Source organism: Anguilla anguilla, chromosome 3, assembly GCF_013347855.1.
Source record: "Anguilla anguilla isolate fAngAng1 chromosome 3, fAngAng1.pri, whole genome shotgun sequence".
Lineage (NCBI taxonomy): Eukaryota > Metazoa > Chordata > Actinopteri > Anguilliformes > Anguillidae > Anguilla > Anguilla anguilla.
In genome coordinates this window covers 56945824-56973455 of record NC_049203.1, presented here as the reverse complement: position 1 = coordinate 56973455, position 27632 = coordinate 56945824, and the positions used below count along the sequence as shown (strand labels likewise).

The window sequence follows — 27632 nt, the reverse complement described above, 5'->3', positions numbered from 1 at the left end:
AATGGCACAAGTCAGGAACGTGTACATGCCAAGGTCTGGGCCAGGATAGAGTTATCTCTCAAGGGTTCCTTGCTTCTATTGTCTGGGATTTCTTTCTTAGCAATTATAATAAAACAGAATATCATAAAAATATTTCATCTTTGTTTAAAACTTAAGGTTTGATGCATGGTTGTCTTGTATAGATAACATTTTTAAAAAATGAACATAAACATAAATAAATGTCTTTTACTCACCAGGATTATCCTTTTCTGCAAGAAGCGAACATTGACCTTGTACACATCCACATAGACTTCGTGCAGGAAAGAGACACGACTGTTACCACCTCTCCGTGTGTTCTTGCCCCGAACAGTCAGGGGCACCAGTGAGTCGGATATGTTGTGGCTCTGGGTGAGGACATAGGTGTGGGGGCCTTGGTAGTGGTGAACGAACCCGTCAAAGGTACGGTAATGTGGGTCTCCTGAAATACTACACTTCACAAACCCTGGAGATTGAAAATTAGAGAGTGGTGTGTGTTACTGCAGACAGATGGTTCACATAGAACCACACATGCATACCAAACTCCTCCCTAGAAAATAATAATATGCAGCTCCCGTGTGAGCAGGAGTGTTCTGATGGGGCTGTGCAGGACTCCACACTTTTGCATGTCCTGGGAAGGGATTTCCAGAATTTTCTATATTTTATTTCATTATTAAGCTGAGATAAAATTAAAAAGTATTCAAACATAATACATGCAGAAGAGCATTAACAGTGCACGTCATACGAATGAATAAACGTTTCATTTGGATACACTTACAAGCATAAAAAATGAACCAGAACAAGGGAAGGTTCTTATCTCCTTTTCTGCCTTTTCAGACAGAAACATTTTACTGGAACATACTCTTCATTTACTAAAAATAAAAGCTTGTCCATGGAATTAAAGTTAAAAGTATCACAAAGAGTTAAGGGCAACATGTTTGAAACCAAAACTAGGACACAAGGAAAGATTGATCCAGTATGGTCAGCAGTAATTATTGGCACATTGAATTGTAGCACAGGAGACCGAGTAGTAGATACTTTACTGTATTTGGTATGGGTTCACAGACAAAAGAAAGCTCACTGGAACATTTTTTGTACTCAAAAACATGCTGTATGGTCCTTAGTATTTATCTGTGCATTCCATTGATTTTTCAGTCAGAAATATATTCCAGAGGGAGCTCAGGGACCAGCCAACACTCTCCCTGACCTGCTTTTTTCAAACTGAGTCATGCAGCTGTGACTAGCCCAACACACTGCACTCCACCCCTCTTTAAAAGAAGGCGTAATCTGATTGGTGATTTGCTGCCTGGCAACCAACAATCCCCTTTAGGCATATCTCTGAGGGGTCAATAGCAACACAGAACAGGAAAACCATCACATTTCTAGGTATCTAACATGAATAACTATAACTATTTTGTGATATTGTTTGTGTCACTTTATTTAAGATTGAGTTGAAACTATTTTGTACAATAGTTGCTATGATGTTGCATGCTATATATTTGACAAAATCAGTCATAGTTGTCAATCTCGAAACCAATTTTTTTTTAAAACTTGCTAATTATAATTATCTAAATCCCATAACTAACAGAAGGGACACTGTGCATATGTAAAGAGGGCAAAGGGTAATGGGAAGCCAGAGAACTTACTCTCAGGCTTGCAGTAGCGAATTCCCTCCTTGTCCAGGGAACAGATGGAGTTGTCTCTGCACTCAAATGGCACACAGCTCAGGATTCCCCCCAGGGTGCAGCTGCACCGTCTGTTGCAGTGGTCATTCAGCCAAGAGTCACCCACCTGAAACACACAGCTATCATTCCTATCTGCATGGTTAGAACATATACCATTACAGCCGTACTAATGCTGAATTTGCCCAACCCTTCAGAATGGAGTCACAAATGCGTTCAGTGAACGAGGTGCATTGGTGCATTATGATTGCATGGAAGACACGTTAATACCCACTGAACACTGAAGAAAAACCCCCCCATTTAGACCTGAACTGCGGCATGTCTAGTGGAAGACTTTATTCAGTGTTTGTTTGGTAGCCCGCGACTCACATCGTGGTACTCCCCGCTGGGATCCACGCAGCCACAGTTTGCCAGTGGCACACACCGATCGTCGCTCAGCACAAAGCCGGCATTGCACTGGCAGCCCTCCACACACGCGCTGGGTGGCTGAGGGCAGCTAACGGGAAAGAGGTCTGCGCAGCTGGCAGGACAGGGGGCTGTGCAGTCTGAGTAGTGGCTGTTGGGAGGGCAAGGCAGAGCTGAGGGAGGAGAGGGAAAAAACCAGTAATGAGGAAAAACAATGGTTAATTTTTTCCAAAGCTATTTCACCTTTTCCCTACTCTTCCCCACTGTGATTTTTATAGCGGGTATGTTCCTGGTCCCCGCCCCCCTCTCCCGCACTCACGACAGAATGTCTGATTCCTCCAGCTGATTGTGATTCCAAGGCTCTGGCAGGCCTGTGCGTATGCCTCCACGTTGTCACACAGCATCCCCTGCATGCCATTGTACTCGCACATGTCATACACGCAGTTGTCCAGGAAGGGCTCTGGGGCCAATGCGGAGTGGCAGGGCTGGAAGCGATCGGACATAATCAGTTTGGCGCACAAAGCCTTGTACTGGGACTCCTCTGCCGCTGTGCAGTTGGGGTGCAGTTCCTCCCTGTCATCCGGCTGGCAGCTATGGGATGGATGGAGAGAGGTGGTCAGCAGCAGTGGTGATCAGGATGTGTGGCACCAGGAGACGAAGAGATGTATAGAAGGGTTTACAAGGGACATAATTTCTATATGGTACATTGGTACATTGTATATTCTGGGTCCAGCGTAGTGTTACAACAGAAGTAAACTTACAGTGTTTATCCCTTGTCTTTTTGCTGTACCTGACTCCTATACTAAGCAAAGTGAAGACACTTACCCTGGATCACTGTCTCCCTCTGCTTTCCAGCTGTTACCCAGTTCAATTACATCTTTAGCTTGATGTCCATTGGGCATTAGGTTATCGTCTGTGGAATTGCCATTGTAATTTCCACACATGCCACACACCTGAGAACAGAAGATAGTTAGAGCCTTTCAAAAGATGCATAGTGACAAAGAGCAGAACAGAAGCAAAAAAGTGGCACTTAGACACCACTGTGTAAATAGATGGCAAACTGTACTTGCTGAGAAGCTGTGACTTGACCTGGTCATTTTCAGGAAACATGCATTACCTTGCCAAAATAGTCTCCTGGTATATTTATCTCCAGGTGATGCACTCCATCAAATTTCACAATCAGCCCGAAATCTGTGTCCAGCACACTGTACACCCCACTGGTAGCCACCCTAGCTCCAGCTTCAGCGATGGTCAAAGGAGTGCGTACCCTGCGCCCATTCAGCTGGACAAAGGAAGAGAGAAATACACTTTCTTTGGGGGTTTAAATGTTTCCCAATCAGGTGACGTTATGATCTTCCCAATTATGACTCTCTCAATTTCCCAAACTCTTTATTGTCTTTCCATCTTTCTGGCCCTTGCATGCTTCCTCTCTTTCACCCATTGTCCTTTCCCATCCTCCTTTTCCTTTTCTCTCATCCCCACCTCATCTCTCTTCTCTCTCCTGCCCAACCTTTGCCTCTCCCTCCTCTTTCTGCTCTATTTTATACATCTTTCTCTTCTGGCTGTCTGTTGCTCTCTCTCTCGCTGTTCTTTCTTTCTTTCACCCATCTTTCCGTTCCTGTCCCCACTCTCCCGCCCTCCCTCCCTCCTCCTCGTTTGGGGTCTCACCAGCACTCTGCGGCCCTTGCTGAGTGTGACGTTAGCAGCGGGCAGAGCGACAGTAACAGAGCTCACGTAGGATGCCTCCGGCTGGCCCCGCTCCTCGTTCTTGGCCACAACAGTGAAAGGGGTGACCCTGGTGCTGTTGCACACCTCTACCAGGGTGTATGAGCAGGTGCCCATGAAGGTGTGCATCTTGCCATCAAAGGTGTAGTAGTGTGGGTCACCGGCCACATGGCACACTCCCACACCTAACAGAAAGCATTTTCAGAGTTATTTACCTGTATGCGCACTTATCCCCAGCACACGAAAGTGGAGGGAAGGCATTGTAGAGAAGGTTTGAAAGCTGAAAGAATGACTTGTGCACCACAGGCTCTCCAAATGGCAATGAAATGGTGACTAGTGTCTCTATGCCTTGTGAGTGTGAATGTGTGCTGATGAAATTGTGGATGCAATGAGACCTCACCTGTGGAGTGGCAGCCCAATTGGCCCTCTTGGATCCCACATTCCTGGGCAGGGCTGCACTGCCAGGGCTCACAGGTGATGTTGTTAGAGGAGGAGCACACACAGCGCTCTGAGCAGTCAGCCACAGGAAACCAGCTATCACCTACCTGGACAGCAATAATAGGACAAAGGAACACATGCAAGATCAGACAGGCAGCTACATGCGTATGTAGATGCGTAAGTAAGCCTGAAACTAGAAAAAAAATTCACAATACAAATTCTGGTGCGGTATATATAGTACAAATAGCATGCATAGAAGCGCCCTTGAGACCATACAGGTTATACTGTAAATATAAAGACAATGCAAACAATTACAAATCACAGCAGTAGGAATTATGGACACACTATTATTATGATCATGCCTCATCATCAATCATCAACCTTCTTTGTGCATTATCTTGTGCTTTAATATTGGCCTGTGCTGTACCTACCGGCCGGTAGTTGTAGTCTTTGTCTGTACAGCCACACTGACGGAAGGGAACACACTTGTCCCCACTGAGTACCAGGCCTGGGTCACACACACACCCCTCCACGCAGGGCTTATCACAGCTGTTGACAGAGCCAGGGTTTTGGCAACTGGTGGGGCAGGCTGAACCACAGTGGGAGTAGTGACTGCCAACTGGGCACTTGAGAGCTGAGGGTATTAGCGGGAAAGGTGTGTGAGTAGGGGACAAGCAATTAGGTCTACTTTAGTACAAGAACATAATGACAGCTGACACAGCACTGGAGGAGATATGGAGGTGAAAACCTGTTAGAGAATCCTCACAGTATATCCAGTAGTGAGGCAGTGAGATTAATTGGATATAGGTACAGAGAAAATTGTGTGACTTACGGCAGAAGGTGTTGTTTCTCCAAGAAATGGGAACTCCACTCAGGGCACAGATGTCAGCATAGCTTTGGAGTGCCTGGCACAGAGCCACAGTGTCTCCCCCAGTTGCGCACTGGTCATACACACAGTTCTCAAAATAAATATCTGGGGGCACCACTGTGTGGCAGGGCTTGAAAATACCTAATGAAGCAAGAGAGAATCTGTTAAGTTCATCAAGGTATGGAGAAGAACTTTAAGAGTGGAAAAGAAACATAGATATTTGTGTACATAGTAAAATGTTTGGTGTGCTAAATGTTTGCTAATGCTAAAAGGAACAAGGCATGTGTTGGACATCATGTAGTTGAGTGACAGTCCTCTTACCACTGGGGTCAGTAATCATGCCACAGCTGACTGGTTTCTGAGCTTCATTCTCCACCTTCTCGTCACACTCATCTACTCCCCCGCTAGAACAGCTGATAAAGAATGAGAGAGAGAGATGGAGATGAGGGGTTTCAGGTAGAAAATAGATATTCAGTGCACTGTCATTTGTCCATCGCTGCAGATAGTAGCCAAGGATACCGGTGCTGAGTGTAAACAGCTGTAATATGAATCATTTTTGCTGATGTGCCAAAAATGTAATGATCAGCACAGTAAAATGCCACTTTTATCTAAGGCTACAGAAACAATAAATTGACAAATTTTCAACATATTGCTTAATGTGAAGGCCATTCGGCCTACTCCATGAACTCTAAGCACTTGACAAGCTGGGCACTGTGTGATAGCTCAACAAAAACGTTTTCAACGTACAGAAATGCCAAATAAGCACTGCAGGCCTACCCACTTAATGCCAAGTTACTCACTGTATTCACTTAAAGGCAGGCTATGCAGGATTTTTTACTTGAAAATGTCTATAAAATAAACATGCTAAGGCATATCTATAATGCACTGACACTCAACTTCTTTACTTAATTTCGCCAAATTCCTGCACCTTTTACCTGTATTTGTTATTCTAAAACGTGTTCTGGACGTGGCGCTCTTTTCTGTGTGGGGAGGGGTGGGCGTAGCTACAGAGCCTGTGGTTTGGGATTAATGATTTAAAATGAATCAGTACATTCGGGTCAGTAAATGAATCGAACTTTCGAGTTTTCAAGTGATTCCGTAAAACACTCACATTCTCGAATAGCATTTACTTTTCAGCTTTGCCTCTCCGGCTCCCGTTCAAATTATTCACGGGCAGCTCCAAGCAAAACGTAGGTACCTCCAGAATGTATCATAACAGTTCGGAGAGACTGTATTTTTCTCTCGCTTACAGGTCGTGGGTGGGTCCGAGGGGTTTTCCCAAGTCTGAATGGGACCACCCACCGATCCAACGGCTAAAGCAGGGTAGGTAGTCTAACCTGAACTTCAGTTGAGTTTTAGTCGAGTGGAAACTCACGGCAGCTAGCCGTAGTCAACTTTTATAACTGTAGTTATTATCACAGGCTAGCTAGCCGTTGTTCAGTATTTTTAGTTTTAATTACAACGTAACACGTTGTGGTTTGCATGGAATGCACTAGTTGTTCAGTATTTTTAGTTTTAATTACAACGTAACACGTGCACTTGTTGTACGTCGCTCTGGATAAGAGCGTCTGCTAAATGCCTATAATGTAATGTAATGTAACACAGAAAGTTGCTAGCTGGTGCGGCGTTGTAATGAAACATCCCGAAGAATAGCTACTAGTTAAGCAGGCAGGTTATTAGCCGTCTAGACTAGCTAGCGTCACTAACGTTAGTTTGATTTTTCATTTTAACTAAACTGAGCAGAATTTATAGCCATGCAGCTGGTTTAGTGAAGCTGAGTAGCCAGCCATGCGGTATGAATGAAATGTGCCTATGTAGCTGGCTACCACAGAGTTGTAGCCTATGGCCTACCTTGAATTCATGTAGCTGCCTGAGTCATGAAACGATATTATGTGGGGTTTGCATGTGAACTGATGAAGAATGCATTTATATGAAATATAAATGAGCTTCCCATAAATATTATACCTCTGTAAAAAAAAATTTTTTTTTAGTTGGCAAGTTAGCTTGCTTCCGCATAAAACCAAGATGGTGACCTAATGGCTAATTTTAAAGATGAGATGTTATCATTGGCATGTAGCTAAATGTCCAATGGGGGAATGATTGATATTTGTACTGGAGCATTTGTGATGATGTAATTAGCAGGAAAAAGAAATTATGTCTGTTTACATAACTCTCAGCCCTTTAAGACATTAACTTTTGTCCTAAAGGGCTGAGAGTCTGTGGTCATTGTAGTTATTTCTGCAGGAAATTCTGAAAAGTGCCAAACTCTTGGTGCTGCATAGGTATGGGGCATGCCACCCCACCAAGCCATAACTTGGCAGGATTTCATACATTCCAGTCACTTACTCGGTGCGGTTGTCTGCGACCTGCCAACTTTCTCCCAGTTGATTGGTGTTGGCTGCCGGTTTGCCATCTGGTTTCAGGTTATCATCACTGGGTTTGCCATTATAGTTACCTGTTGGAGGAGAAGGATCTTAATTTACTATTTGGTTCTGTGAAATGTGCAGACCGACTACAACATGACTGTGTTGTATTTGTCCTTAAAAATGTAGAATCTATGGGGGTTAAAGAGAGCCTCACCACAAAGTCCACACAATAGTCCACTATAGGAGGAAGGTAGGCTGACATCCACATGGTGGTTCCCATCATATCGCACCAGCAGGCCAAAATCTGCATCCAGAACCACAAAAGTCCCACTCAAATGGATGCTCACACCATTGGGCAGAGACACAGGGAGGTGGACCCTTACACCATTCACCTAGACATGGAGATGGGGAGGTGAAACAAAACCTGAGACTGTTTGCATTGACTGAAACACAGACAATCAAACGGATAATACTGACACTCATAATCCTGGAACAACATGAAAGAAGTATTTTAAGCTCCCTAACAGCTCTGTTAGAATGGATACAATGAGATTAAGGTTACATTTTAATGGCAAAGGAACAAATTCTTAAATGCCCTCACCTGAGCTTTTCGCCCTTTGCTCAGTATGAATTCTGATCCTTGCATATTGATAATAACAGCACGGACATAAGAGACATCCTTGTTGTTGTGCCGATGTTCATTCTGGGTGATGACGGAGAAGTATGGCAACCCAGAAGAGGCATTACATGGCTCAGTAAAAGTATACGAGCAAGAGCCCTGAAAGTGATGAACTTTCTTGTCAAAGGAGATGTAGTGAGGATCACCAGAAGCTGAACAAGTTCCACTACCTGTGGCAGGAAAAGGAACATAGGTGAGAAATGTGGAAAAAAGCAGTGGTCAGATGCTTCAAGGCACTCAGAACAAACTGAAACTGAGTGAAACTGGTGAACAATGCCATGCATGTCCTACCCAGTGCCTGACAGCCGTATTCTCCATCCTGCAGTTGGCAGACCTGATTGGGGGCACAGGAGGTGTTGTGGCACTCGATCACTCCCTCCCCTCTGCACACACAGCGCTGTGTACAGCCTTCCAGATACCAGCTCTCATTCACCTGAACACACACGGGAAAGGGCTCTCACTAGTGCATTCCATGCAAACCACTGGAGATAACTCATTTCAATAGTATAACACTGGAGTTCCGGGACCCGTTAATGCAGGTGCATCATGCAATTACTATTCGCAATAGTGGCTCCTTGGATTGACAACATTTGCCCATTTGTATTGTGCTGTCTCATCGTTTGTGAATAGCTAATCATTGAAAATACATGGCATGTCGAGAGGGGGCTCACAGGGTGGTAAGAGCCTTGGGGCTCAACACAGCCGCAGTCTTTGAGAGGTACGCAGCGGTCGTTGCTGAGGATGAAGCCGGGGTCGCACTTGCAGCCCTCCACGCAGTTCTCTCCGCACCCTGGCTGTGCACCCCCACTGTGCCCCACGCATGTCTCTGGACACAGGCTCACACATAAGGAGTAGTGACTGTTGGGGGGGCAGTCCAGAGCTGCGCACAAAGGAAGGAATAAGCCACGATCTGTGCTGATGGTTTTGAATGCTCAATGTACAGAAATAGCTGTGCGTTTTTTACGCTATACGTAAACATAATACAATCTTGAGTGTGACTGGGACTCACGGCAGAAGTCTGGCTCCCTCCATTGGTGGACAGGAGCTCCTGCGCTGAGACAGGCATCTGTGTAGGACTGCAGCTGATCACATAGGGTTTGTTGAAGCCCGTCATAGCGGCACATGTCATACACACAGCTCTGGAAATAGGGCCGTGGGTCAACCACGTTAATGCAGTCCCTGGGGAAGAGGATAAACAGAAACATCCTATATTCACAAAGGCATTGAGAAGTGTGTAGGGGGAAGCCGGCAGCATTCGTACAAACGGAGCACTTGAGCAGGACTGCGTTTGTATACTCTGCACGTGAATTGAAACGTGCATCGCTAAGCTTATAGTTGAAGTGTTTGTGCGTTCTCACCTGAAAGGACCTTGGGTGTCGTTCAGTTTGCCACAATTCTGAGGTTTGGACACCTCTGCCTCCAGATTGGGGTCACAGGGCGGTTCAGGTTTGTCATCAGGCAAACACCTGCAAGTAATATCAGTGAAAATAATTGTTATTTATTTTTATTTGCTAATTGCCTCATCTTTGAGTTAACTTTGTACTCTAACAATACAGACACAAGGATTTTTCACGCATAAAGCAGTCCAGTCAAATTTTTCCACCCAGACAAACGCAAATTTAGATTCACATAAGCAGATGCACGAGAAACTACGTAAAGAAACATACGTGTCATCCTCGTCCTCCTCAGTTTGCCAGCTGTTGCCAAACTGGTCTGTGTTCCCAGCCGCTGAACCGTCTGGCTTGGTGAAGTCATTGTTAGGGTTTCCATCATAATCTCCACACAATCCACACATCTGGTCAAAGTAGGAGCTGAGAGAGAAGGACACATGGAGGAGGATTCTTGAGATCTACCTGAATGAATTCATGAGAAATTTTTAGGATTGCCCTCCCAAAGCTGACTCTTCAGCCTCCTCCCACAGTATGGTGTAAGCCAAGCGGTTGAGCGGATTGCACCTCTACACACCTGGGGACGGAGATATGCGCGTAGTGGTTACCGTCCCAGCGTACTGTGAGACCGAAAGGAGTCTGCATGGTGACGTACTGCCCAGCCAGGGAGAGAAAGATCAGGGGAGAAGGGGAGTGTGGGAGGGACACACGCAGTCCATTGACCTGTAGAAGGAGGGTAGGAGACAGTGTAAAGAGAGGACAGGTCAGAGCAAATTGTGATTACACAACTGAGAATCTTTTGGATTTGCAAGAGGTTCTGACAGTCCAGAGTTTATTGTAGATGAAGGATAAAAATGTACACGGCCATGTCTCCTTTAGTAAACTGTGAATTCTTACTGACCAGAGTCCTTCTGCTCTTCATCAGAGTGACAGTGACTCCACCGACGGTGACGTACAGCTTGCGCAGGTATGAAACGCCTGCCACGCCCCTCTCCTCATTCTTCCCCTCCACTGAGAACCAGGGACCTGAAAACCCAAAGAGCACAGATCATGCATAGTGTACTAGCGGCAGCGTAGCTTCCCTTAGAGTAGGGATATATGTTTCTGCTCTGTGACGTCTGCAGGTCAGGAGGTTTGTAGCTCTGCAAATCCAGTGCCTCTACAGCAGATAAAGGGGTGGAACTCTTTAGAGCTTCTCTTACTTTTTAGGAGTGCAATACCTGTGTGGTTCTGGCAGCTCCTAGCCAGAGTATAGGTGCAGGTTCCCATGAAGGTGTAGTATTTCCCATCAAAGGTGGTGTAATGTGGGTCTCCTGAGATGTAACAGTCCTTTGTACCTGCAAAGGGAGATGATGTTTTGCATTTAAACCATTGCTTAACACACAGAGTAGCCTCAATCCACAGCATTTGATGTGTTTGCGTGATAACTGGGAACACTCACTTAAGGGGTAGCAGCCCAGCTCTCCATTCTGCAGTCCACAGGCATGCTGTGGGGGACACTCTCCTGAGCTGCATTTCACAATTCCTCCCTCACATGTGCACTTCAGCTCACAGCCCTCAGTGTAGAACTCTTCCCCTGCCTGAGACAAAAAGAGACCAGGTAGAATGGCTGCTTGTTGTTGAGATGCCGGTGAGATATGTAGAGATACACATTTTGAAATAACTAGACACAAGAGGGAAATATCCCTAAAATGCACAATAAAGTGGCACTGCGAAATCACAGCTGGACACAAAGGCGACTACTCACCTGGTAGTACTGTCCATTGAAGTGGCACCCACAGGTCTCCTGTTTTATACACTTTCCAGAACTGTAAACATATCCTGTGTCACACACACAGCCCTCTGCACATGGTCCACTGCACTGTCCCGGGCTGGGAATGGAGCAGGATGGGGGACAAGGTGGGGCACAAGCCTCGTAGTGGCTATTAGCAGGGCAGCGAAGAGCTGGGGTACAGTGAGATTTGGAGTAAGAAAAAGAACTATGGTTCAAGTCATGACATTTTAACATTACAATGTATTTCTTCTGTGCTCTTACAAAATATTCTCTAAATATGGAGTTAATTTGCATTGAATGGCTACAGAACTCAATGGCGTTGGAAAAATGGCCATTTTCGAAAAGAAAATGGTAGATTCTGTTGATCAATAAAACCGAAACAAATTTTCATGAAGTAGCAAGACACTCACGACAGAAGGTGCTGTTTCTCCATGGCCCAACGTTCACGTTGCGGTCCTGACACTCGTTGACGTAGGACTCCAGTGCTTCGCACAGTGATGTTTGAGCCCCGCCCAGCGCACACAAGTCAAAGAGACAGTTCTTGAAGAAGCCCTGCACCAGGAGAACAGTCAGCTTACAGCAGCTGCTTATAGCCTTATTGGCACAGAGCCTCTTTCACTCAACTCAGCATTACAAAAGGAAATTGTGCATGGGGTTTCCCAGGTGAAACAATTGTCACGGAAAAATAAATGGACTGATTTCTCACGTACGACGGTAACTCACATTGGGGTTGACTCTTGGATGACAGACGGCGAAGGGTCCCTTGGGATCTAGTAACATGCCACAGTAGGCGGGACTCTCATATATATCCTGTTGATCATCAGTGCATTCTGGGATTGTTTCATTGGGCTTCTTGTTGCAGCTAAAAGAATGAAGTTAAAGAAGCATTTGTACCACCTGCATAACTCCAAGACATTTGTGATCATGTCTGGCAATTACATAAAATCTCACTTTGTGTCTGAGTTCCAGCTGTGTCCAAAGTCATTGGTATTTGTGACTAGCTGACCAGAGGGTGTACGGAAATCATCCTTTGGGTTTCCGTTATAGTCTCCACACAGCCCACACAAGGTGTTCTTGTAACTGAAAAGAAATAGAAACAACAGTTAATTCTCAAATATTAAAGGTTGACTTGAGACAGTTAAATAGATACATGCTGAAAAAAAAATTAGGCTGAGCTCAAAATCTTCATTTTGCATCTCCTTTTGTGTCAGTCATATTTCACTAATGCCACTGTTGGAGACTCACTCGCTGGTCACTTTAATGTCCATGAAGTGGTTTCCATCATATCGCACTGTAACGCCAAAGACTGCAGCCACAGTGTAGTGTTTCCCCGCCTTGAAGACAGACACGCCCTCAACTGGGGTCGCAGGCAAGTTCACTGTGGTCCGATTCACCTGAAGAAGGAGGTCACAGAGAGGACTAAAGATAGAGGCTTGTCGTTTTACTGTGGATAAAGCACAGAGGTCTGAAAGCTTTTCAATGAAAGCTCTCACCCTCGCCAATTCTTTCTACTTACCTGCACAGTTCCCCCCTTCAGCACCGATACCACCACTCCTTGTGTGTGCACATGCACTGCTTTGATATAGGTGACAGAAAGCAAGTTGAAACGATGCTCGTTATCAGCGTAGACTGAAAAGTGCGGGGCCAGGGTGCTGTTGCAGGTCTCTGCCATTAGGTAGCTGCAGTTGCCCATGAAGTCATATCGCCGGCGGTCAAACGTGGTGTAGTGAGGGTCGCCTGACGCAGTGCAGGTGGAGGTGCCTACATGGAAAACAAGATTGGGTCCAGTTTGAGTAGTAAAGGTGAAGTACTGGGTGAAGCTGAGGCAAATAGCCTGGAGAAGAAGTAGAAGATTTCTGAATGGAACTGAAATTGGGAAGGACAATGTAGAGGACTTGATCCAAATTTTGACCTTCATAAAAACTTAACGCAATCCCCCTACCTTTAGGATAGCAGCCTGCAACACCATTGACTTCACGACACTCCTCTGTGGGCTCACAGGCATTGCTGACACAGTCCAGCGTGTAGTTCCCTGCGCATCGACACACCTCTGAGCAGCCATCACCAAAGACGATTTCCCCTGGCTGGGAGAGGCAGGACAAAATTCACTTTAATGAATACCTTTAACAATGACAAATTACCGCTTTGAATATGTGGTGACAGTGCGGACCTCATAGTAGTTGTTGCTCTCGTCCAAGCAGCCACACTGGTGAAGGGGAACGCAGCGGCGACCGCGGAACACGTATCCTGGGTCACAGAAGCAGCCGCTGATGCAGGAGCCGGTACAGTTCGTGGAGGGTTTCTGGCAGCTTGGGATGCAGGCTGGGCCGCACTCATTATAGTGAGCATTGGGGGGACATTTCACTGCAGTTCAAAGAGTAGAGATGCATGTCATATGATTACTCTTGATGGTTTCGAATCCATGATTCTATGTTAGATAGTTCACAAGACTTTCACAAGAAATTCAGTCAAAGACATTATGTTCCCATGGCAGAAAGGATACTTTTGTGCGATTGACAGTACTGACCTGGGGGTGCAGTGGTTGTGGGCTGAGGTGTTGTGGGGCTCGGAGTTGCTGGGACAAAAAAATAATGTGAATTGTTAACAAGTAATTGTAACGTAGTCATCCTCTTCTTTTGGAGTGAATAACTCATAACGTGTTTTCAGGCACTGATAACAATTTGCACAGCTTTGAAAAATCAATGAATAACTCTCACTGAAGTGTGTAAATTTAAGTACTCCACACATTGTATGCGACTGGCCTAAGCAGACTCCTATAGTAGTGGGAGGGAGGTAGAAGTTCTTAACAGCAGTCAATCTGAACATTCCGGTTTCAAAGAAATTTGTTTTCAAAACGTGGTATTTCTGTGTTCTGTTGGTATGCGGTGAAGTAAATGTGTCCTACCCAGTGCCTGACAGCCGTATTCTCCATCCTGCAGTTGGCAGACCTGATTGGGGGCACAGGAGGTGTTGTGGCACTCGATCACTCCCTCCCCTCTGCACACACAGCGCTGTGTACAGCCTTCCAGATACCAGCTCTCATTCACCTGAACACACACGGGAAAGGGCTCTCACTAGTGCATTCCATGCAAACCACTGGAGATAACTCATTTCAATAGTATAACACTGGAGTTCCGGGACCCGTTAATGCAGGTGCATCATGCAATTACTATACGCAATAGTGGCTCCTTGGATTGACAACATTTGCCCATTTGTATTGTGCTGTCTCATCGTTTGTGAATAGCTAATCATTGAAAATACATGGCATGTCGAGAGGGGGCTCACAGGGTGGTAAGAGCCTTGGGGCTCAACACAGCCGCAGTCTTTGAGAGGTACGCAGCGGTCGTTGCTGAGGATGAAGCCGGGGTCGCACTTGCAGCCCTCCACGCAGTTCTCTCCGCACCCTGGCTGTGCACCCCCACTGTGCCCCACGCATGTCTCTGGACACAGGCTCACACATAAGGAGTAGTGACTGTTGGGGGGGCAGTCCAGAGCTGCGCACAAAGGAAGGAATAAGCCACGATCTGTGCTGATGGTGTTGAATGCTCAATGTACAGAAATAGCTGTGCGTTTTTTACGCTATACGTAAACATAATACAATCTTGAGTGTGACTGGGACTCACGGCAGAAGTCTGGCTCCCTCCATTGGTGGACAGGAGCTCCTGCGCTGAGACAGGCATCTGTGTAGGACTGCAGCTGATCACATAGGGTTTGCTGAAGCCCGTCATAGCGGCACATGTCATACACACAGCTCTGGAAATAGGGCCGTGGGTCAACCACGTTAATGCAGTCCCTGGGGAAGAGGATAAACAGAAACATCCTATATTCACAAAGGCATTGAGAAGTGTGTATGGGGAGGCCGGCAGCATTAGTACAAATGGAGCACTTGAGCAGGACTGCATTTGTATACTCTGCACGTGAATTGAAACGCGCATCGCTAAGCTTATAGTTGAAGTGTTTGTGCGTTCTCACCTGAAAGGACCTTGGGTGTCGTTCAGTTTGCCACAATTCTGAGGTTTGGACACCTCTGCCTCCAGATTGGGGTCACAGGGCGGTTCAGGTTTGTCATCAGGCAAACACCTGCAAGTAATATCAGTGAAAATAATTGTTATTTATTTTTATTTGCTAATTGCCTCATCTTTGAGTTAACTTTGTACTCTAACAATACAGACACAAGGATTTTTCACGCATAAAGCAGTCCAGTCAAATTTTTCCACCCAGACAAACGCAAATTTAGATTCACATAAGCAGATGCACGAGAAACTACGTAAAGAAACATACGTGTCATCCTCGTCCTCCTCAGTTTGCCAGCTGTTGCCAAACTGGTCTGCGTTCCCAGCCGCTGAACCGTCTGGCTTGGTGAAGTCATTGTTAGGGTTTCCATCATAATCTCCACACAATCCACACATCTGGTCAAAGTAGGAGCTGAGAGAGAAGGACACATGGAGGAGAATTCTTGAGATCTACCTGAATGAATTCATGAGAAATTTTTAGGATTGCCCTCCCAAAGCTGACTCTTCAGCCTCCTCCCACAGTATGGTGTAAGCCAAGCGGTTGAGCGGATTGCACCTCTACACACCTGGGGACGGAGATGTGCGCGTAGTGGTTACCGTCCCAGCGTACTGTGAGACCGAAAGGAGTCTGCATGGTGACGTACTGCCCAGCCAGGGAGAGAAAGATCAGGGGAGAAGGGGAGTGTGGGAGGGACACACGCAGTCCATTGACCTGTAGAAGGAGGGTAGGAGACAGTGTAAAGAGAGGACAGGTCAGAGCAAATTGTGATTACACAACTGAGAATCTTTTGGATTTGCAAGAGGTTCTGACAGTCCAGAGTTTATTGTAGATGAAGGATAAAAATGTACATGGCCATGTCTCCTTTAGTAAACTGTGAATTCTTACTGACCAGAGTCCTTCTGCTCTTCATCAGAGTGACAGTGACTCCACCGACGGTGACGTACAGCTTGCGCAGGTATGAAACGCCTGCCACGCCCCTCTCCTCATTCTTCCCCTCCACTGAGAACCAGGGACCTGAAAACCCAAAGAGCACAGATCATGCATAGTGTACTAGCGGCAGCGTAGCTTCCCTTAGAGTAGGGATATATGTTTCTGCTCTGTGACGTCTGCAGGTCAGGAGGTTTGTAGCTCTGCAAATCCCAGTGCCTCTACAGCAGATAAAGGGGTGGAACTCTTTAGAGCTTCTCTTACTTTTTAGGAGTGCAATACCTGTGTGGTTCTGGCAGCTCCTAGCCAGAGTATAGGTGCAGGTTCCCATGAAGGTGTAGTATTTCCCATCAAAGGTGGTGTAATGTGGGTCTCCTGAGATGTAACAGTCCTTTGTACCTGCAAAGGGAGATGATGTTTTGCATTTAAACCATTGCTTAACACACAGAGTAGCCTCAATCCACAGCATTTGATGTGTTTGCGTGATAACTGGGAACACTCACTTAAGGGGTAGCAGCCCAGCTCTCCATTCTGCAGTCCACAGGCATGCTGTGGGGGACACTCTCCTGAGCTGCATTTCACAATTCCTCCCTCACATGTGCACTTCAGCTCACAGCCCTCAGTGTAGAACTCTTCCCCTGCCTGAGACAAAAAGAGACCAGGTAGAATGGCTGCTTGTTGTTGAGATGCCGGTGAGATATGTAGAGATACACATTTTGAAATAACTAGACACAAGAGGGAAATATCCCTAAAATGCACAAATAAAGTGGCACTGCGAAATCACAGCTGGACACAAAGGCGACTACTCACCTGGTAGTACTGTCCATTGAAGTGGCACCCACAGGTCTCCTGTTTTATACACTTTCCAGAACTGTAAACGTATCCTGTGTCACACACACAGCCCTCTGCACATGGTCCACTGCACTGTCCCGGGCTGGGAATGGAGCAGGATGGGGGACAAGGTGGGGCACAAGCCTCGTAGTGGCTATTAGCAGGGCAGCGAAGAGCTGGGGTACAGTGAGATTTGGAGTAAGAAAAAGAACTATGGTTCAAGTCATGACATTTTAACATTACAATGTATTTCTTCTGTGCTCTTACAAAATATTCTCTAAATATGGAGTCAATTTGCATTGAATGGCTACAGAACTCAATGGCGTTGGAAAAATGGCCATTTTCGAAAAGAAAATGGTAGATTCTGTTGATCAATAAAAACGAAACAAATTTTCATGAAGTAGCAAGACACTCACGACAGAAGGTGCTGTTTCTCCATGGCCCAACGTTCACGTTGCGGTCCTGACACTCGTTGACGTAGGACTCCAGTGCTTCGCACAGTGATGTTTGAGCCCCGCCCAGCGCACACAAGTCAAAGAGACAGTTCTTGAAGAAGCCCTGCACCAGGAGAACAGTCAGCTTACAGCAGCTGCTTATAGCCTTATTGGCACAGAGCCTCTTTCACTCAACTCAGCATTACAAAAGGAAATTGTGCATGGGGTTTCCCAGGTGAAACAATTGTCACGGAAAAATAAATGGACTGATTGCTCACGTACGACGGTAACTCACATTGGGGTTGACTCTTGGATGACAGACGGCGAAGGGTCCCTTGGGATCTAGTAACATGCCACAGTAGGCGGGACTCTCATATATATCCTGTTGATCATCAGTGCATTCTGGGATTGTTTCATTGGGCTTCTTGTTGCAGCTAAAAGAATGAAGTTAAAGAAGCATTTGTACCACCTGCATAACTCAAAGACATTTGTGATCATGTCTGGCAATTACATAAAATCTCACTTTGTGTCTGAGTTCCAGCTGTGTCCAAAGTCATTGGTATTTGTGACTAGCTGACCAGAGGGTGTACGGAAATCATCCTTTGGGTTTCCGTTATAGTCTCCACACAGCCCACACAAGGTGTTCTTGTAACTGAAAAGAAATAGAAACAACAGTTAATTCTCAAATATTAAAGGTTGACTTGAGACAGTTAAATAGATACATGCTGAAAAAAAATTAGGCTGAGCTCAAAATCTTCATTTTGCATCTCCTTTTGTGTCAGTCATATTTCACTAATGCCACTGTTGGAGACTCACTCGCTGGTCACTTTAATGTCCATGAAGTGGTTTCCATCATATCGCACTGTAACGCCAAAGACTGCAGCCACAGTGTAGTGTTTCCCCGCCTTGAAGACAGACACGCCCTCAACTGGGGTCGCAGGCAAGTTCACTGTGGTCCGATTCACCTGAAGAAGGAGGTCACAGAGAGGACTAAAGATAGAGGCTTGTCGTTTTACTGTGGATAAAGCACAGAGGTCTGAAAGCTTTTCAATGAAAGCTCTCACCCTCGCCAATTCTTTCTACTTACCTGCACAGTTCCCCCCTTCAGCACCGATACCACCACTCCTTGTGTGTGCACATGCACTGCTTTGATATAGGTGACAGAAAGCAAGTTGAAACGATGCTCGTTATCAGCGTAGACTGAAAAGTGCGGAGCCAGGGTGCTGTTGCAGGTCTCTGCCATTAGGTAGCTGCAGTTGCCCATGAAGTCATATCGCCGGCGGTCAAACGTGGTGTAGTGAGGGTCGCCTGACGCAGTGCAGGTAGAGGTGTCTACATGGAAAACAAGATTGGGTCCAGTTTGAGTAGTAAAGGTGAAGTACTGGGTGAAGCTGAGGCAAATAGCCTGGAGAAGAAGTAGAAAATTTCTGAATGGAACTGAAATTGGGAAGGACAATGTAGAGGACTTGATCCAAATTTTGACCTTCATAAAAACTTAACGCAATCACCCTACCTTTAGGATAGCAGCCTGCAACACCATTGACTTCACGACACTCCTCTGTGGGCTCACAGGCATTGCTGACACAGTCCAGCGTGTAGTTCCCTGCGCATCGACACACCTCTGAGCAGCCATCACCAAAGACGATTTCCCCTGGCTGGGAGAGGCAGGACAAAATTCACTTTAATGAATACCTTTAACAATGACAAATTACCGCTTTGAATATGTGGTGACAGTGCGGACCTCATAGTAGTTGTTGCTCTCGTCCAAGCAGCCACACTGGTGAAGGGGAACGCAGCGGCGACCGCGGAACACGTATCCTGGGTCACAGAAGCAGCCGCTGATGCAGGAGCCGGTACAGTTCGTGGAGGGTTTCTGGCAGCTTGGGATGCAGGCTGGGCCGCACTCATTATAGTGAGCATTGGGGGGACATTTCACTGCAGTTCAAAGAGTAGAGATGCATGTCATATGATTACTCTTGATGGTTTCGAATCCATGATTCGATGTTAGATAGTTCACAAGACTTTCACAAGAAATTCAGTCAAAGACATTATGTTCCCATGGCAGAAAGGATACTTTTGTGCGATTGACAGTACTGACCTGGGGGTGCAGTGGTTGTGGGCTGAGGTGTTGTGGGGCTCGGAGTTGCTGTGACAAAAAAATAATGTGAATTGTTAACAAGTAATTGTAACGTAGTCATCCTCTTCTTTTGGAGTGAATAACTCATAACGTGTTTTCAGGCACTGATAACAATTTGCACAGCTTTGAAAAATCAATGAATAACTCTCACTGAAGTGTGTAAATTTAAGTACTCCACACATTGTATGCGACTGGCCTAAGCAGACTCCTATAGTAGTGGGAGGGAGGTAGAAGTTCTTAACAGCAGTCAGTCTGAACATTCCGGTTTCAAAGAAATTTGTTTTCAAAACGTGGTATTTCTGTGTTCTGTTGGTATGCGGCGAAGTAAATGTGTCCTACCCAGTGCCTGACAGCCGTATTCTCCATCCTGCAGTTGGCAGACCTGATTGGGGGCACAGGAGGTGTTGTGGCACTCGATCACTCCCTCCCCTCTGCACACACAGCGCTGTGTACAGCCTTCCAGATACCAGCTCTCATTCACCTGAACACACACGGGAAAGGGCTCTCACTAGTGCATTCCATGCAAACCACTGGAGATAACTCATTTCAATAGTATAACACTGGAGTTCCGGGACCCGTTAATGCAGGTGCATCATGCAATTACTATTCGCAATAGTGGCTCCTTGGATTGACAACATTTGCCCATTTGTATTGTGCTGTCTCATCGTTTGTGAATAGCTAATCATTGAAAATACATGGCATGTCGAGAGGGGGCTCACAGGGTGGTAATAGCCTTGGGGCTCAACACAGCCGCAGTCTTTGAGAGGTACGCAGCGGTCGTTGCTGAGGATGAAGCCGGGGTCGCACTTGCAGCCCTCCACGCAGTTCTCTCCGCACCCTGGCTGTGCACCCCCACTGTGCCCCACGCATGTCTCTGGACACGGGCTCACACATAAGGAGTAGTGACTGTTGGGGGGGCAGTCCAGAGCTGCGCACAAAGGAAGGAATAAGCCACGATCTGTGCTGATGGTGTTGAATGCTCAATGTACAGAAATAGCTGTGCGTTTTTTACGCTATACCTAAACATAATACAATCTTGAGTGTGACTGGGACTCACGGCAGAAGTCTGGCTCCCTCCATTGGTGGACAGGAGCTCCTGCGCTGAGACAGGCATCTGTGTAGGACTGCAGCTGATCACATAGGGTTTGCTGAAGCCCGTCATAGCGGCACATGTCATACACACAGCTCTGGAAATAGGGCCGTGGGTCAACCACGTTAATGCAGTCCCTGGGGAAGAGGATAAACAGAAACATCCTATATTCACAAAGGCATTGAGAAGTGTGTAGGGGGAAGCCGGCAGCATTCGTACAAACGGAGCACTTGAGCAGGACTGCGTTTGTATACTCTGCACGTGAATTGAAACGCGCATCGCTAAGCTTATAGTTGAAGTGTTTGTGCGTTCTCACCTGAAAGGACCTTGGGTGTCGTTCAGTTTGCCACAATTCTGAGGTTTGGACACCTCTGCCTCCAGATTGGGGTCACAGGGCGGTTCAGGTTTGTCATCAGGCAAACACCTGCAAGTAATATCAGTGAAAATAATTGTTATTTATTTTTATTTGCTAATCGCCTCATCTTTGAGTTAACTACTCTAACAATACAGACACAAGGATTTTTCACGCATAAAGCAGTCCAGTCAAATTTTTCCAGCCAGACAAACGCAAATTTAGATTCACATAAGCAGATGCACGAGAAACTACATAAAGAAACATACGTGTCATCCTCGTCCTCCTCAGTTTGCCAGCTGTTGCCAAACTGGTTTGCGTTCCCAGCCGCTGAACCGTCTGGCTTGGTGAAGTCATTGTTAGGGTTTCCATCATAATCTCCACACAATCCACACATCTGGTCAAAGTAGGAGCTGATAGAGAAGGACATGGAGGAGAATTCTTGAGATCTACCTGAATTAATTCATGAGAATTCTTTAGGATTGCCCTCCCAAAGCTGACTCTTCAGCCTCCTCCCACAGTATGGTATAAGCCAAGCGGTTGAGCGGATTGCACCTCTACACACCTGGGGACGGAGATGTGCGCGTAGTGGTTACCGTCCCAGCGTACTGTGAGACCGAAAGGAGTCTGCATGGTGACGTACTGCCCAGCCAGGGAGAGAAAGATCAGGGGAGAAGGGGAGTGTGGGAGGGACACACGCAGTCCATTGACCTGTAGAAGGAGGGTAGGAGACAGTGTAAAGAGAGGACAGGTCAGAGCAAAGAGTGATTACACAACTGAGAATCTTTTGGATTTGCAAGAGGTTCTGACAGTCCAGAGTTTATTGTAGATGAAGGATAAAAATGTACACGGCCATGTCTCCTTTAGTAAACTGTGACTTCTTACTGACCAGAGTCCTTCTGCTCTTCATCAGAGTGACAGTGACTCCACCGACGGTGACGTACAGCTTGCGCAGGTATGAAACGCCTGCCACGCCCCTCTCCTCATTCTTCCCCTCCACTGAGAACCAGGGACCTGAAAACCCAAAGAGCACAGATCATGCATAGTGTACTAGCGGCAGCGTAGCTTCCCTTAGAGTAGGGATATATGTTTCTGCTCTGTGACGTCTGCAGGTCAGGAGGTTTGTAGCTCTGCAATTCCCAGTGCCTCTACAGCAGATAAAGGGGTGGAACTCTTTAGAGCTTCTCTTACTTTTTAGGAGTGCAATACCTGTGTGGTTCTGGCAGCTCCTAGCCAGAGTATAGGTGCAGGTTCCCATGAAGGTGTAGTATTTCCCATCAAAGGTGGTGTAATGTGGGTCTCCTGAGATGTAACAGTCCTTTGTACCTGCAAAGGGAGATGATGTTTTGCATTTAAACCATTGCTTAACACACAGAGTAGCCTCAATCCACAGCATTTGATGTGTTTGCGTGATAACTGGGAACACTCACTTAAGGGGTAGCAGCCCAGCTCTCCATTCTGCAGTCCACAGGCATGCTGTGGGGGACACTCTCCTGAGCTGCATTTCACAACTCCTCCCTCACATGTGCACTTCAGCTCACAGCCCTCAGTGTAGAACTCTTCCCCTGCCTGAGACAAAAAGAGACCAGGTAGAATGGCTGCTTGTTGTTGAGATGCCGGTGAGATATGTAGAGATACACATTTTGAAATAACTAGACACAAGAGGGAAATATCCCTAAAATGCACAAATAAAGTGGCATTGCGAAATCACAGCTGGACACAAAGGCGATTACTCACCTGGTAGTACTGTCCATTGAAGTGGCACCCACAGGTCTCCTGTTTAATACACTTTCCAGAACTGTAAACGTATCCTGTGTCACACACACAGCCCTCTGCACATGGTCCACTGCACTGTCCCGGGCTGGGAATGGAGCAGGATGGGGGACAAGGTGGGGCACAAGCCTCGTAGTGGCTATTAGCAGGGCAGCGAAGAGCTGGGGTACAGTGAGATTTTGAGTAAGAAAAAGAACTATGGTTCAAGTCATGACATTTTAACATTACGATGTATTTCTTCTGTGCTCTTACAAAATATTCTCGAAATATGGAGTTAATTTGCATTGAATGGCTACAGAACTCAATGGCGTTGGAAAAATGGTCATTTTCGAAAAGAAAATGGTAGATTCTGTTGATCAATAAAAACGAAACAAATTTTCATGAAGTAGCAAGACACTCACGACAGAAGGTGCTGTTTCTCCATGGCCCAACGTTCACGTTGCGGTCCTGACACTCGTTGACGTAGGACTCCAATGCTTCGCACAGTGATGTTTGAGCCCCGCCCAGCGCACACAAGTCAAAGAGACAGTCCTTGAAGAAGCCCTGCACCAGGAGAACAGTCAGCTTACAGCAGCTGCTTATAGCCTTATTGGCACAGAGCCTCTTTCACTCAACTCAGCATGACAAAAGGAAATTGTGCATGGGGTTTCCCAGGTGAAACAATTGTCACGGAAAAATAAATGGACTGATTGCTCACGTACGACGGTAACTCACATTGGGGTTGACTCTTGGATGACAGACGGCGAAGGGTCCCTTGGGATCTAGTAGCATGCCACAGTAGGCGGGACTCTCATATATATCCTGTTGATCATCAGTGCATTCTGGGATTGTTTCATTGGGCTTCTTGTTGCAGCTAAAAGGATGAAGTTAAAGAAGCATTGTACCATCTGCATAACTCAAAGACATTTGTGATCATGTCTGGCAATTACATAAAATCTCACTTTGTGTCTGAGTTCCAACTGTGTCCAAAGTCATTGGTATTTGTGACTAGCTGACCAGAGGGTGTACGGAAATCATCCTTTGGGTTTCCGTTATAGTCTCCACACAGCCCACACAAGGTGTTCTTGTAACTGAAAAGGAATAGAAACAACAGTTAATTCTCAAATATTAAAGGTTGACTTGAGACAGTTAAATAGATACATGCTGAAAAAAAAATTAGGCTGAGCTCAAAATCTTCATTTTGCATCTCCTTTTGTGTCAGTCATATTTCACTAATGCCACTGTTGGAGACTCACTCGCTGGTCACTTTAATGTCCATGAAGTGGTTTCCATCGTATCGCACTGTAACGCCAAAGACTGCAGCCACAGTGTAGTGTTTCCCCGCCTTGAAGACAGACACGCCCTCAACTGGGGTCGCAGGCAAGTTCACTGTGGTCCGATTCACCTAAAGAAGGAGGTCACAGAGAGGACTAAAGATAGAGGCTTGTCGTTTTACTGTGGATAAAGCACAGAGGTCTGAAAGCTTTTCAATGAAAGCTCTCACCCTCGCCAATTCTTTCTACTTACCTGCACAGTTCCCCCCTTCAGCACCGATACCACCACTCCTTGTGTGTGCACATGCACTGCTTTGATATAGGTGACAGAAAGCAAGTTGAAACGATGCTCGTTATCAGCGTAGACTGAAAAGTGCGGGGCCAGGGTGCTGTTGCAGGTCTCTGCCATTAGGTAGCTGCAGTTGCCCATGAAGTCATATCGCCGGCGGTCAAACGTGGTGTAGTGAGGGTCGCCTGACGCAGTGCAGGTGGAGGTGTCTACATGGAAAACAAGATTGGGTCGAGTGTGAGTAGTAAAGGGGAAGTACTGGGTGAAGCTGAGGCAAATAGCCTGGAGAAGAAGTAGAAGATTTCTGGATGGCACTGAAATAGTGAAGGACAATGTAGAGGACTTGATCCAAATTTTGACCTTCATAAAAACTTAATGCAATCCTCCTACCTTTAGGATAGCAGCCTGCAACACCATTGACTTCACGACACTCCTCTGTGGGCTCACAGGCATTGCTGACACAGTCCAGCGTGTAGTTCCCTGCGCATCGACACACCTCTGAGCAGCCATCACCAAAGACGATTTCCCCTGGCTGGGAGAGGCAGGACAAAATTCACTTTAATGAATACCTTTAACAATGACAAATTACCGCTTTGAATATGTGGTGACAGTGCGGACCTCATAGTAGTTGTTGCTCTCGTCCAAGCAGCCACACTGGTGAAGGGGAACGCAGCGGCGACCGCGGAACACGTATCCTGGGTCACAGAAGCAGCCGCTGATGCAGGAGCCGGTACAGTTCGTGGAGGGTTTCTGGCAGCTTGGGATGCAGGCTGGGCCGCACTCATTATAGTGAGCATTGGGGGGACATTTCACTGCAGTTCAAAGAGTAGAGATGCATGTCATATGATTACTCTTGATGGTTTCGAATCCATGATTCGATGTTAGATAGTTCACAAGACTTTCACAAGAAGTTCAGTCAAAGACATTATGTTCCCATGGCAGAAAGGATACTTTTGTGCGATTGACAGTACTGACCTGGGGGTGCAGTGGTTGTGGGCTGAGGTGTTGTGGGGCTCGGAGTTGCTGGGACAAAAAAATAACATGAATTGTTAACAAGTAATTGTAACGTGGTGATCCTCTTCTTTTGGAGTGAATAACTCCTAACGTGGTTTCAGGCACTGATAACAATTTGCACAGCTTTGAAAAAGCAATGAATAACTGTCACTGAAGTGTGTAAATTTAAGTACTCCACACATTGTATACGACTGGCCTAAGCAGACTCCTATAGTAGTGGGTGAGCGGTAGAAGTACTTAACAGCAGTCAATCTGAGCATTCCGGTTTCAATGAAATTTGTTTTCAAAACGTGGTATTTCTGCGTTTTGTTGGTATGCGGCGAAGTCAATGTGTCCTACCCAGTGCCTGACAGCCGTATTCTCCATCCTGCAGTTGGCAGACCTGATTGGGGGCACAGGAGGTGTTGTGGCACTCGATCACTCCCTCCCCTCTGCACACACAGCGCTGTGTACAGCCTTCCAGATACCAGCTCTCATTCACCTGAACACACATGGGAAAGGGCTCTCACTAGTGCATTCCATGCAAACCACTGGAGATAACTCATTTCAATAGTATAACACTGGAGTTCCGGGACCCGTTAATGCAGGTGCATCATGCAATTACTATTCGCAATAGTGGCTCCTTGGATTGACAACATTTGTCCATTTGTATTGTGCTGTCTCATCGTTTGTGAATAGCTAATCATTGAAAATACATGGCATGTCGAGAGGGGGCTCACAGGGTGGTAAGAGCCTTGGGGCTGAACACAGCCGCAGTCTTTGAGAGGAACGCAGCGGTCGTTGCTGAGGATGAAGCCGGGGTCGCACTTGCAGCCCTCCACGCAGTTCTCTCCGCACCCTGGCTGTGCACCCCCACTGTGCCCCACGCATGTCTCTGGACACGGGCTCACACATAAGGAGTAGTGACTGTTGGGGGGGGCAGTCCAGAGCTGCGCACAAAGGAAGGAATAAACCACGATCTGTGCTGATGGTGTTGAATGCTCAATGTACAGAAATAGCTGTGCGTTTTTTACGCTATACGTAAACATAATACAATCTTGAGTGTGACTGGGACTCACGGCAGAAGTCTGGCTCCCTCCATTGGTGGACAGGAGCTCCTGCGCTGAGACAGGCATCTGTGTAGGACTGCAGCTGATCACATAGGGTTTGCTGAAGCCCGTCATAGCGGCACATGTCATACACACAGCTCTGGAAATAGGGCCGTGGGTCAACCACGTTAATGCAGTCCCTGGGGAAGAGGATAAACAGAAACATCCTATATTCACAAAGGCATTGAGAAGTGTGTAGGGGGAAGCCGGCAGCATTCGTACAAACGGAGCACTTGAGCAGGACTGCGTTTGTATACTCTGCACGTGAATTGAAACGCGCATCGCTAAGCTTATAGTTGAAGTGTTTGTGCGTTCTCACCTGAAAGGACCTTGGGTGTCGTTCAGTTTGCCACAATTCTGAGGTTTGGACACCTCTGCCTCCAGATTGGGGTCACAGGACAGTTCAGGTTTGTCATCAGGCAAACACCTGCAAGTAATATCAGTGAAAATAATTGTTATTTATTTTTATTTGCTAATCGCCTCATCTTTGAGTTAACTACTCTAACAATACAGACACAAGGATTTTTCACGCATAAAGCAGTCCAGTCAAATTTTTCCACCCAGACAAACGCAAATTTAGATTCACATAAGCAGATGCACGAGAAACTACGTAAAGAAACATACGTGTCATCCTCGTCCTCCTCAGTTTGCCAGCTGTTGCCAAACTGGTTTGCGTTCCCAGCCGCTGAACCGTCTGGCTTGGTGAAGTCATTGTTAGGGTTTCCATCATAATCTCCACACAATCCACACATCTGGTCAAAGTAGGAGCTGAGAGAGAAGGACACATGGAGAAGAATTCTTGAGATCTACCTGAATGAATTCATGAGAATTCTTTAGGATTGCCCTCCCAAAGCTGACTCTTCAGCCTCCTCTCACAGTATGGTGTAAGCCAAGCGGTTGAGCGGATTGCACCTCTACACACCTGGGGACGGAGATGTGCGCGTAGTGGTTACCGTCCCAGCGTACTGTGAGACCGAAAGGAGTCTGCATGGTGACGTACTGCCCAGCCAGGGAGAGAAAGATCAGGGGAGAAGGGGAGTGTGGGAGGGACACACGCAGTCCATTGACCTGTAGAAGGAGGGTAGGAGAC

At 46.5% G+C, this 27632-nt stretch overlaps 1 protein-coding gene across 1 annotated transcript in view; it reads right to left on the bottom strand.

Moving 5' to 3' along the window:
* The window catches only part of zanl (zonadhesin, like), a 47729-nt gene that overhangs the window by 4553 nt on the left and 15544 nt on the right, over window positions 1-27632 (bottom strand). Inside the window, exons 41-114 of the mRNA XM_035409447.1 lie at window positions 27465-27610; window positions 27167-27310; window positions 26872-26969; window positions 26513-26682; window positions 26174-26383; window positions 25794-25935; window positions 25416-25463; window positions 25059-25252; window positions 24831-24972; window positions 24405-24649; window positions 24134-24282; window positions 23840-23968; window positions 23613-23751; window positions 23300-23441; window positions 22863-23059; window positions 22556-22694; window positions 22335-22451; window positions 22015-22139; window positions 21691-21836; window positions 21395-21538; window positions 21090-21197; window positions 20741-20910; window positions 20403-20611; window positions 20023-20164; window positions 19645-19692; window positions 19288-19481; window positions 19060-19201; window positions 18634-18878; window positions 18363-18511; window positions 18070-18198; window positions 17842-17980; window positions 17529-17670; window positions 17092-17288; window positions 16785-16923; window positions 16564-16680; window positions 16244-16368; window positions 15920-16065; window positions 15622-15765; window positions 15313-15420; window positions 14964-15133; window positions 14626-14834; window positions 14246-14387; window positions 13868-13915; window positions 13511-13704; window positions 13283-13424; window positions 12857-13101; window positions 12586-12734; window positions 12292-12420; window positions 12064-12202; window positions 11751-11892; window positions 11314-11510; window positions 11008-11146; window positions 10787-10903; window positions 10468-10592; window positions 10144-10289; window positions 9846-9989; window positions 9537-9644; window positions 9188-9357; window positions 8850-9058; window positions 8470-8611; window positions 8101-8348; window positions 7714-7891; window positions 7480-7588; window positions 5455-5546; window positions 5098-5274; window positions 4697-4899; window positions 4228-4372; window positions 3771-4012; window positions 3220-3384; window positions 2928-3055; window positions 2422-2693; window positions 2067-2275; window positions 1662-1806; window positions 234-481 (exon numbers count right to left, since the gene is read on the bottom strand). Of these exons, the coding sequence (XP_035265338.1) occupies window positions 234-481; window positions 1662-1806; window positions 2067-2275; window positions 2422-2693; window positions 2928-3055; window positions 3220-3384; window positions 3771-4012; window positions 4228-4372; window positions 4697-4899; window positions 5098-5274; window positions 5455-5546; window positions 7480-7588; window positions 7714-7891; window positions 8101-8348; window positions 8470-8611; window positions 8850-9058; window positions 9188-9357; window positions 9537-9644; window positions 9846-9989; window positions 10144-10289; window positions 10468-10592; window positions 10787-10903; window positions 11008-11146; window positions 11314-11510; window positions 11751-11892; window positions 12064-12202; window positions 12292-12420; window positions 12586-12734; window positions 12857-13101; window positions 13283-13424; window positions 13511-13704; window positions 13868-13915; window positions 14246-14387; window positions 14626-14834; window positions 14964-15133; window positions 15313-15420; window positions 15622-15765; window positions 15920-16065; window positions 16244-16368; window positions 16564-16680; window positions 16785-16923; window positions 17092-17288; window positions 17529-17670; window positions 17842-17980; window positions 18070-18198; window positions 18363-18511; window positions 18634-18878; window positions 19060-19201; window positions 19288-19481; window positions 19645-19692; window positions 20023-20164; window positions 20403-20611; window positions 20741-20910; window positions 21090-21197; window positions 21395-21538; window positions 21691-21836; window positions 22015-22139; window positions 22335-22451; window positions 22556-22694; window positions 22863-23059; window positions 23300-23441; window positions 23613-23751; window positions 23840-23968; window positions 24134-24282; window positions 24405-24649; window positions 24831-24972; window positions 25059-25252; window positions 25416-25463; window positions 25794-25935; window positions 26174-26383; window positions 26513-26682; window positions 26872-26969; window positions 27167-27310; window positions 27465-27610 (11526 nt within the window). The remainder of the gene's footprint in view (window positions 1-233; window positions 482-1661; window positions 1807-2066; window positions 2276-2421; window positions 2694-2927; window positions 3056-3219; window positions 3385-3770; window positions 4013-4227; window positions 4373-4696; window positions 4900-5097; window positions 5275-5454; window positions 5547-7479; window positions 7589-7713; window positions 7892-8100; window positions 8349-8469; window positions 8612-8849; window positions 9059-9187; window positions 9358-9536; window positions 9645-9845; window positions 9990-10143; window positions 10290-10467; window positions 10593-10786; window positions 10904-11007; window positions 11147-11313; window positions 11511-11750; window positions 11893-12063; window positions 12203-12291; window positions 12421-12585; window positions 12735-12856; window positions 13102-13282; window positions 13425-13510; window positions 13705-13867; window positions 13916-14245; window positions 14388-14625; window positions 14835-14963; window positions 15134-15312; window positions 15421-15621; window positions 15766-15919; window positions 16066-16243; window positions 16369-16563; window positions 16681-16784; window positions 16924-17091; window positions 17289-17528; window positions 17671-17841; window positions 17981-18069; window positions 18199-18362; window positions 18512-18633; window positions 18879-19059; window positions 19202-19287; window positions 19482-19644; window positions 19693-20022; window positions 20165-20402; window positions 20612-20740; window positions 20911-21089; window positions 21198-21394; window positions 21539-21690; window positions 21837-22014; window positions 22140-22334; window positions 22452-22555; window positions 22695-22862; window positions 23060-23299; window positions 23442-23612; window positions 23752-23839; window positions 23969-24133; window positions 24283-24404; window positions 24650-24830; window positions 24973-25058; window positions 25253-25415; window positions 25464-25793; window positions 25936-26173; window positions 26384-26512; window positions 26683-26871; window positions 26970-27166; window positions 27311-27464; window positions 27611-27632) is intronic.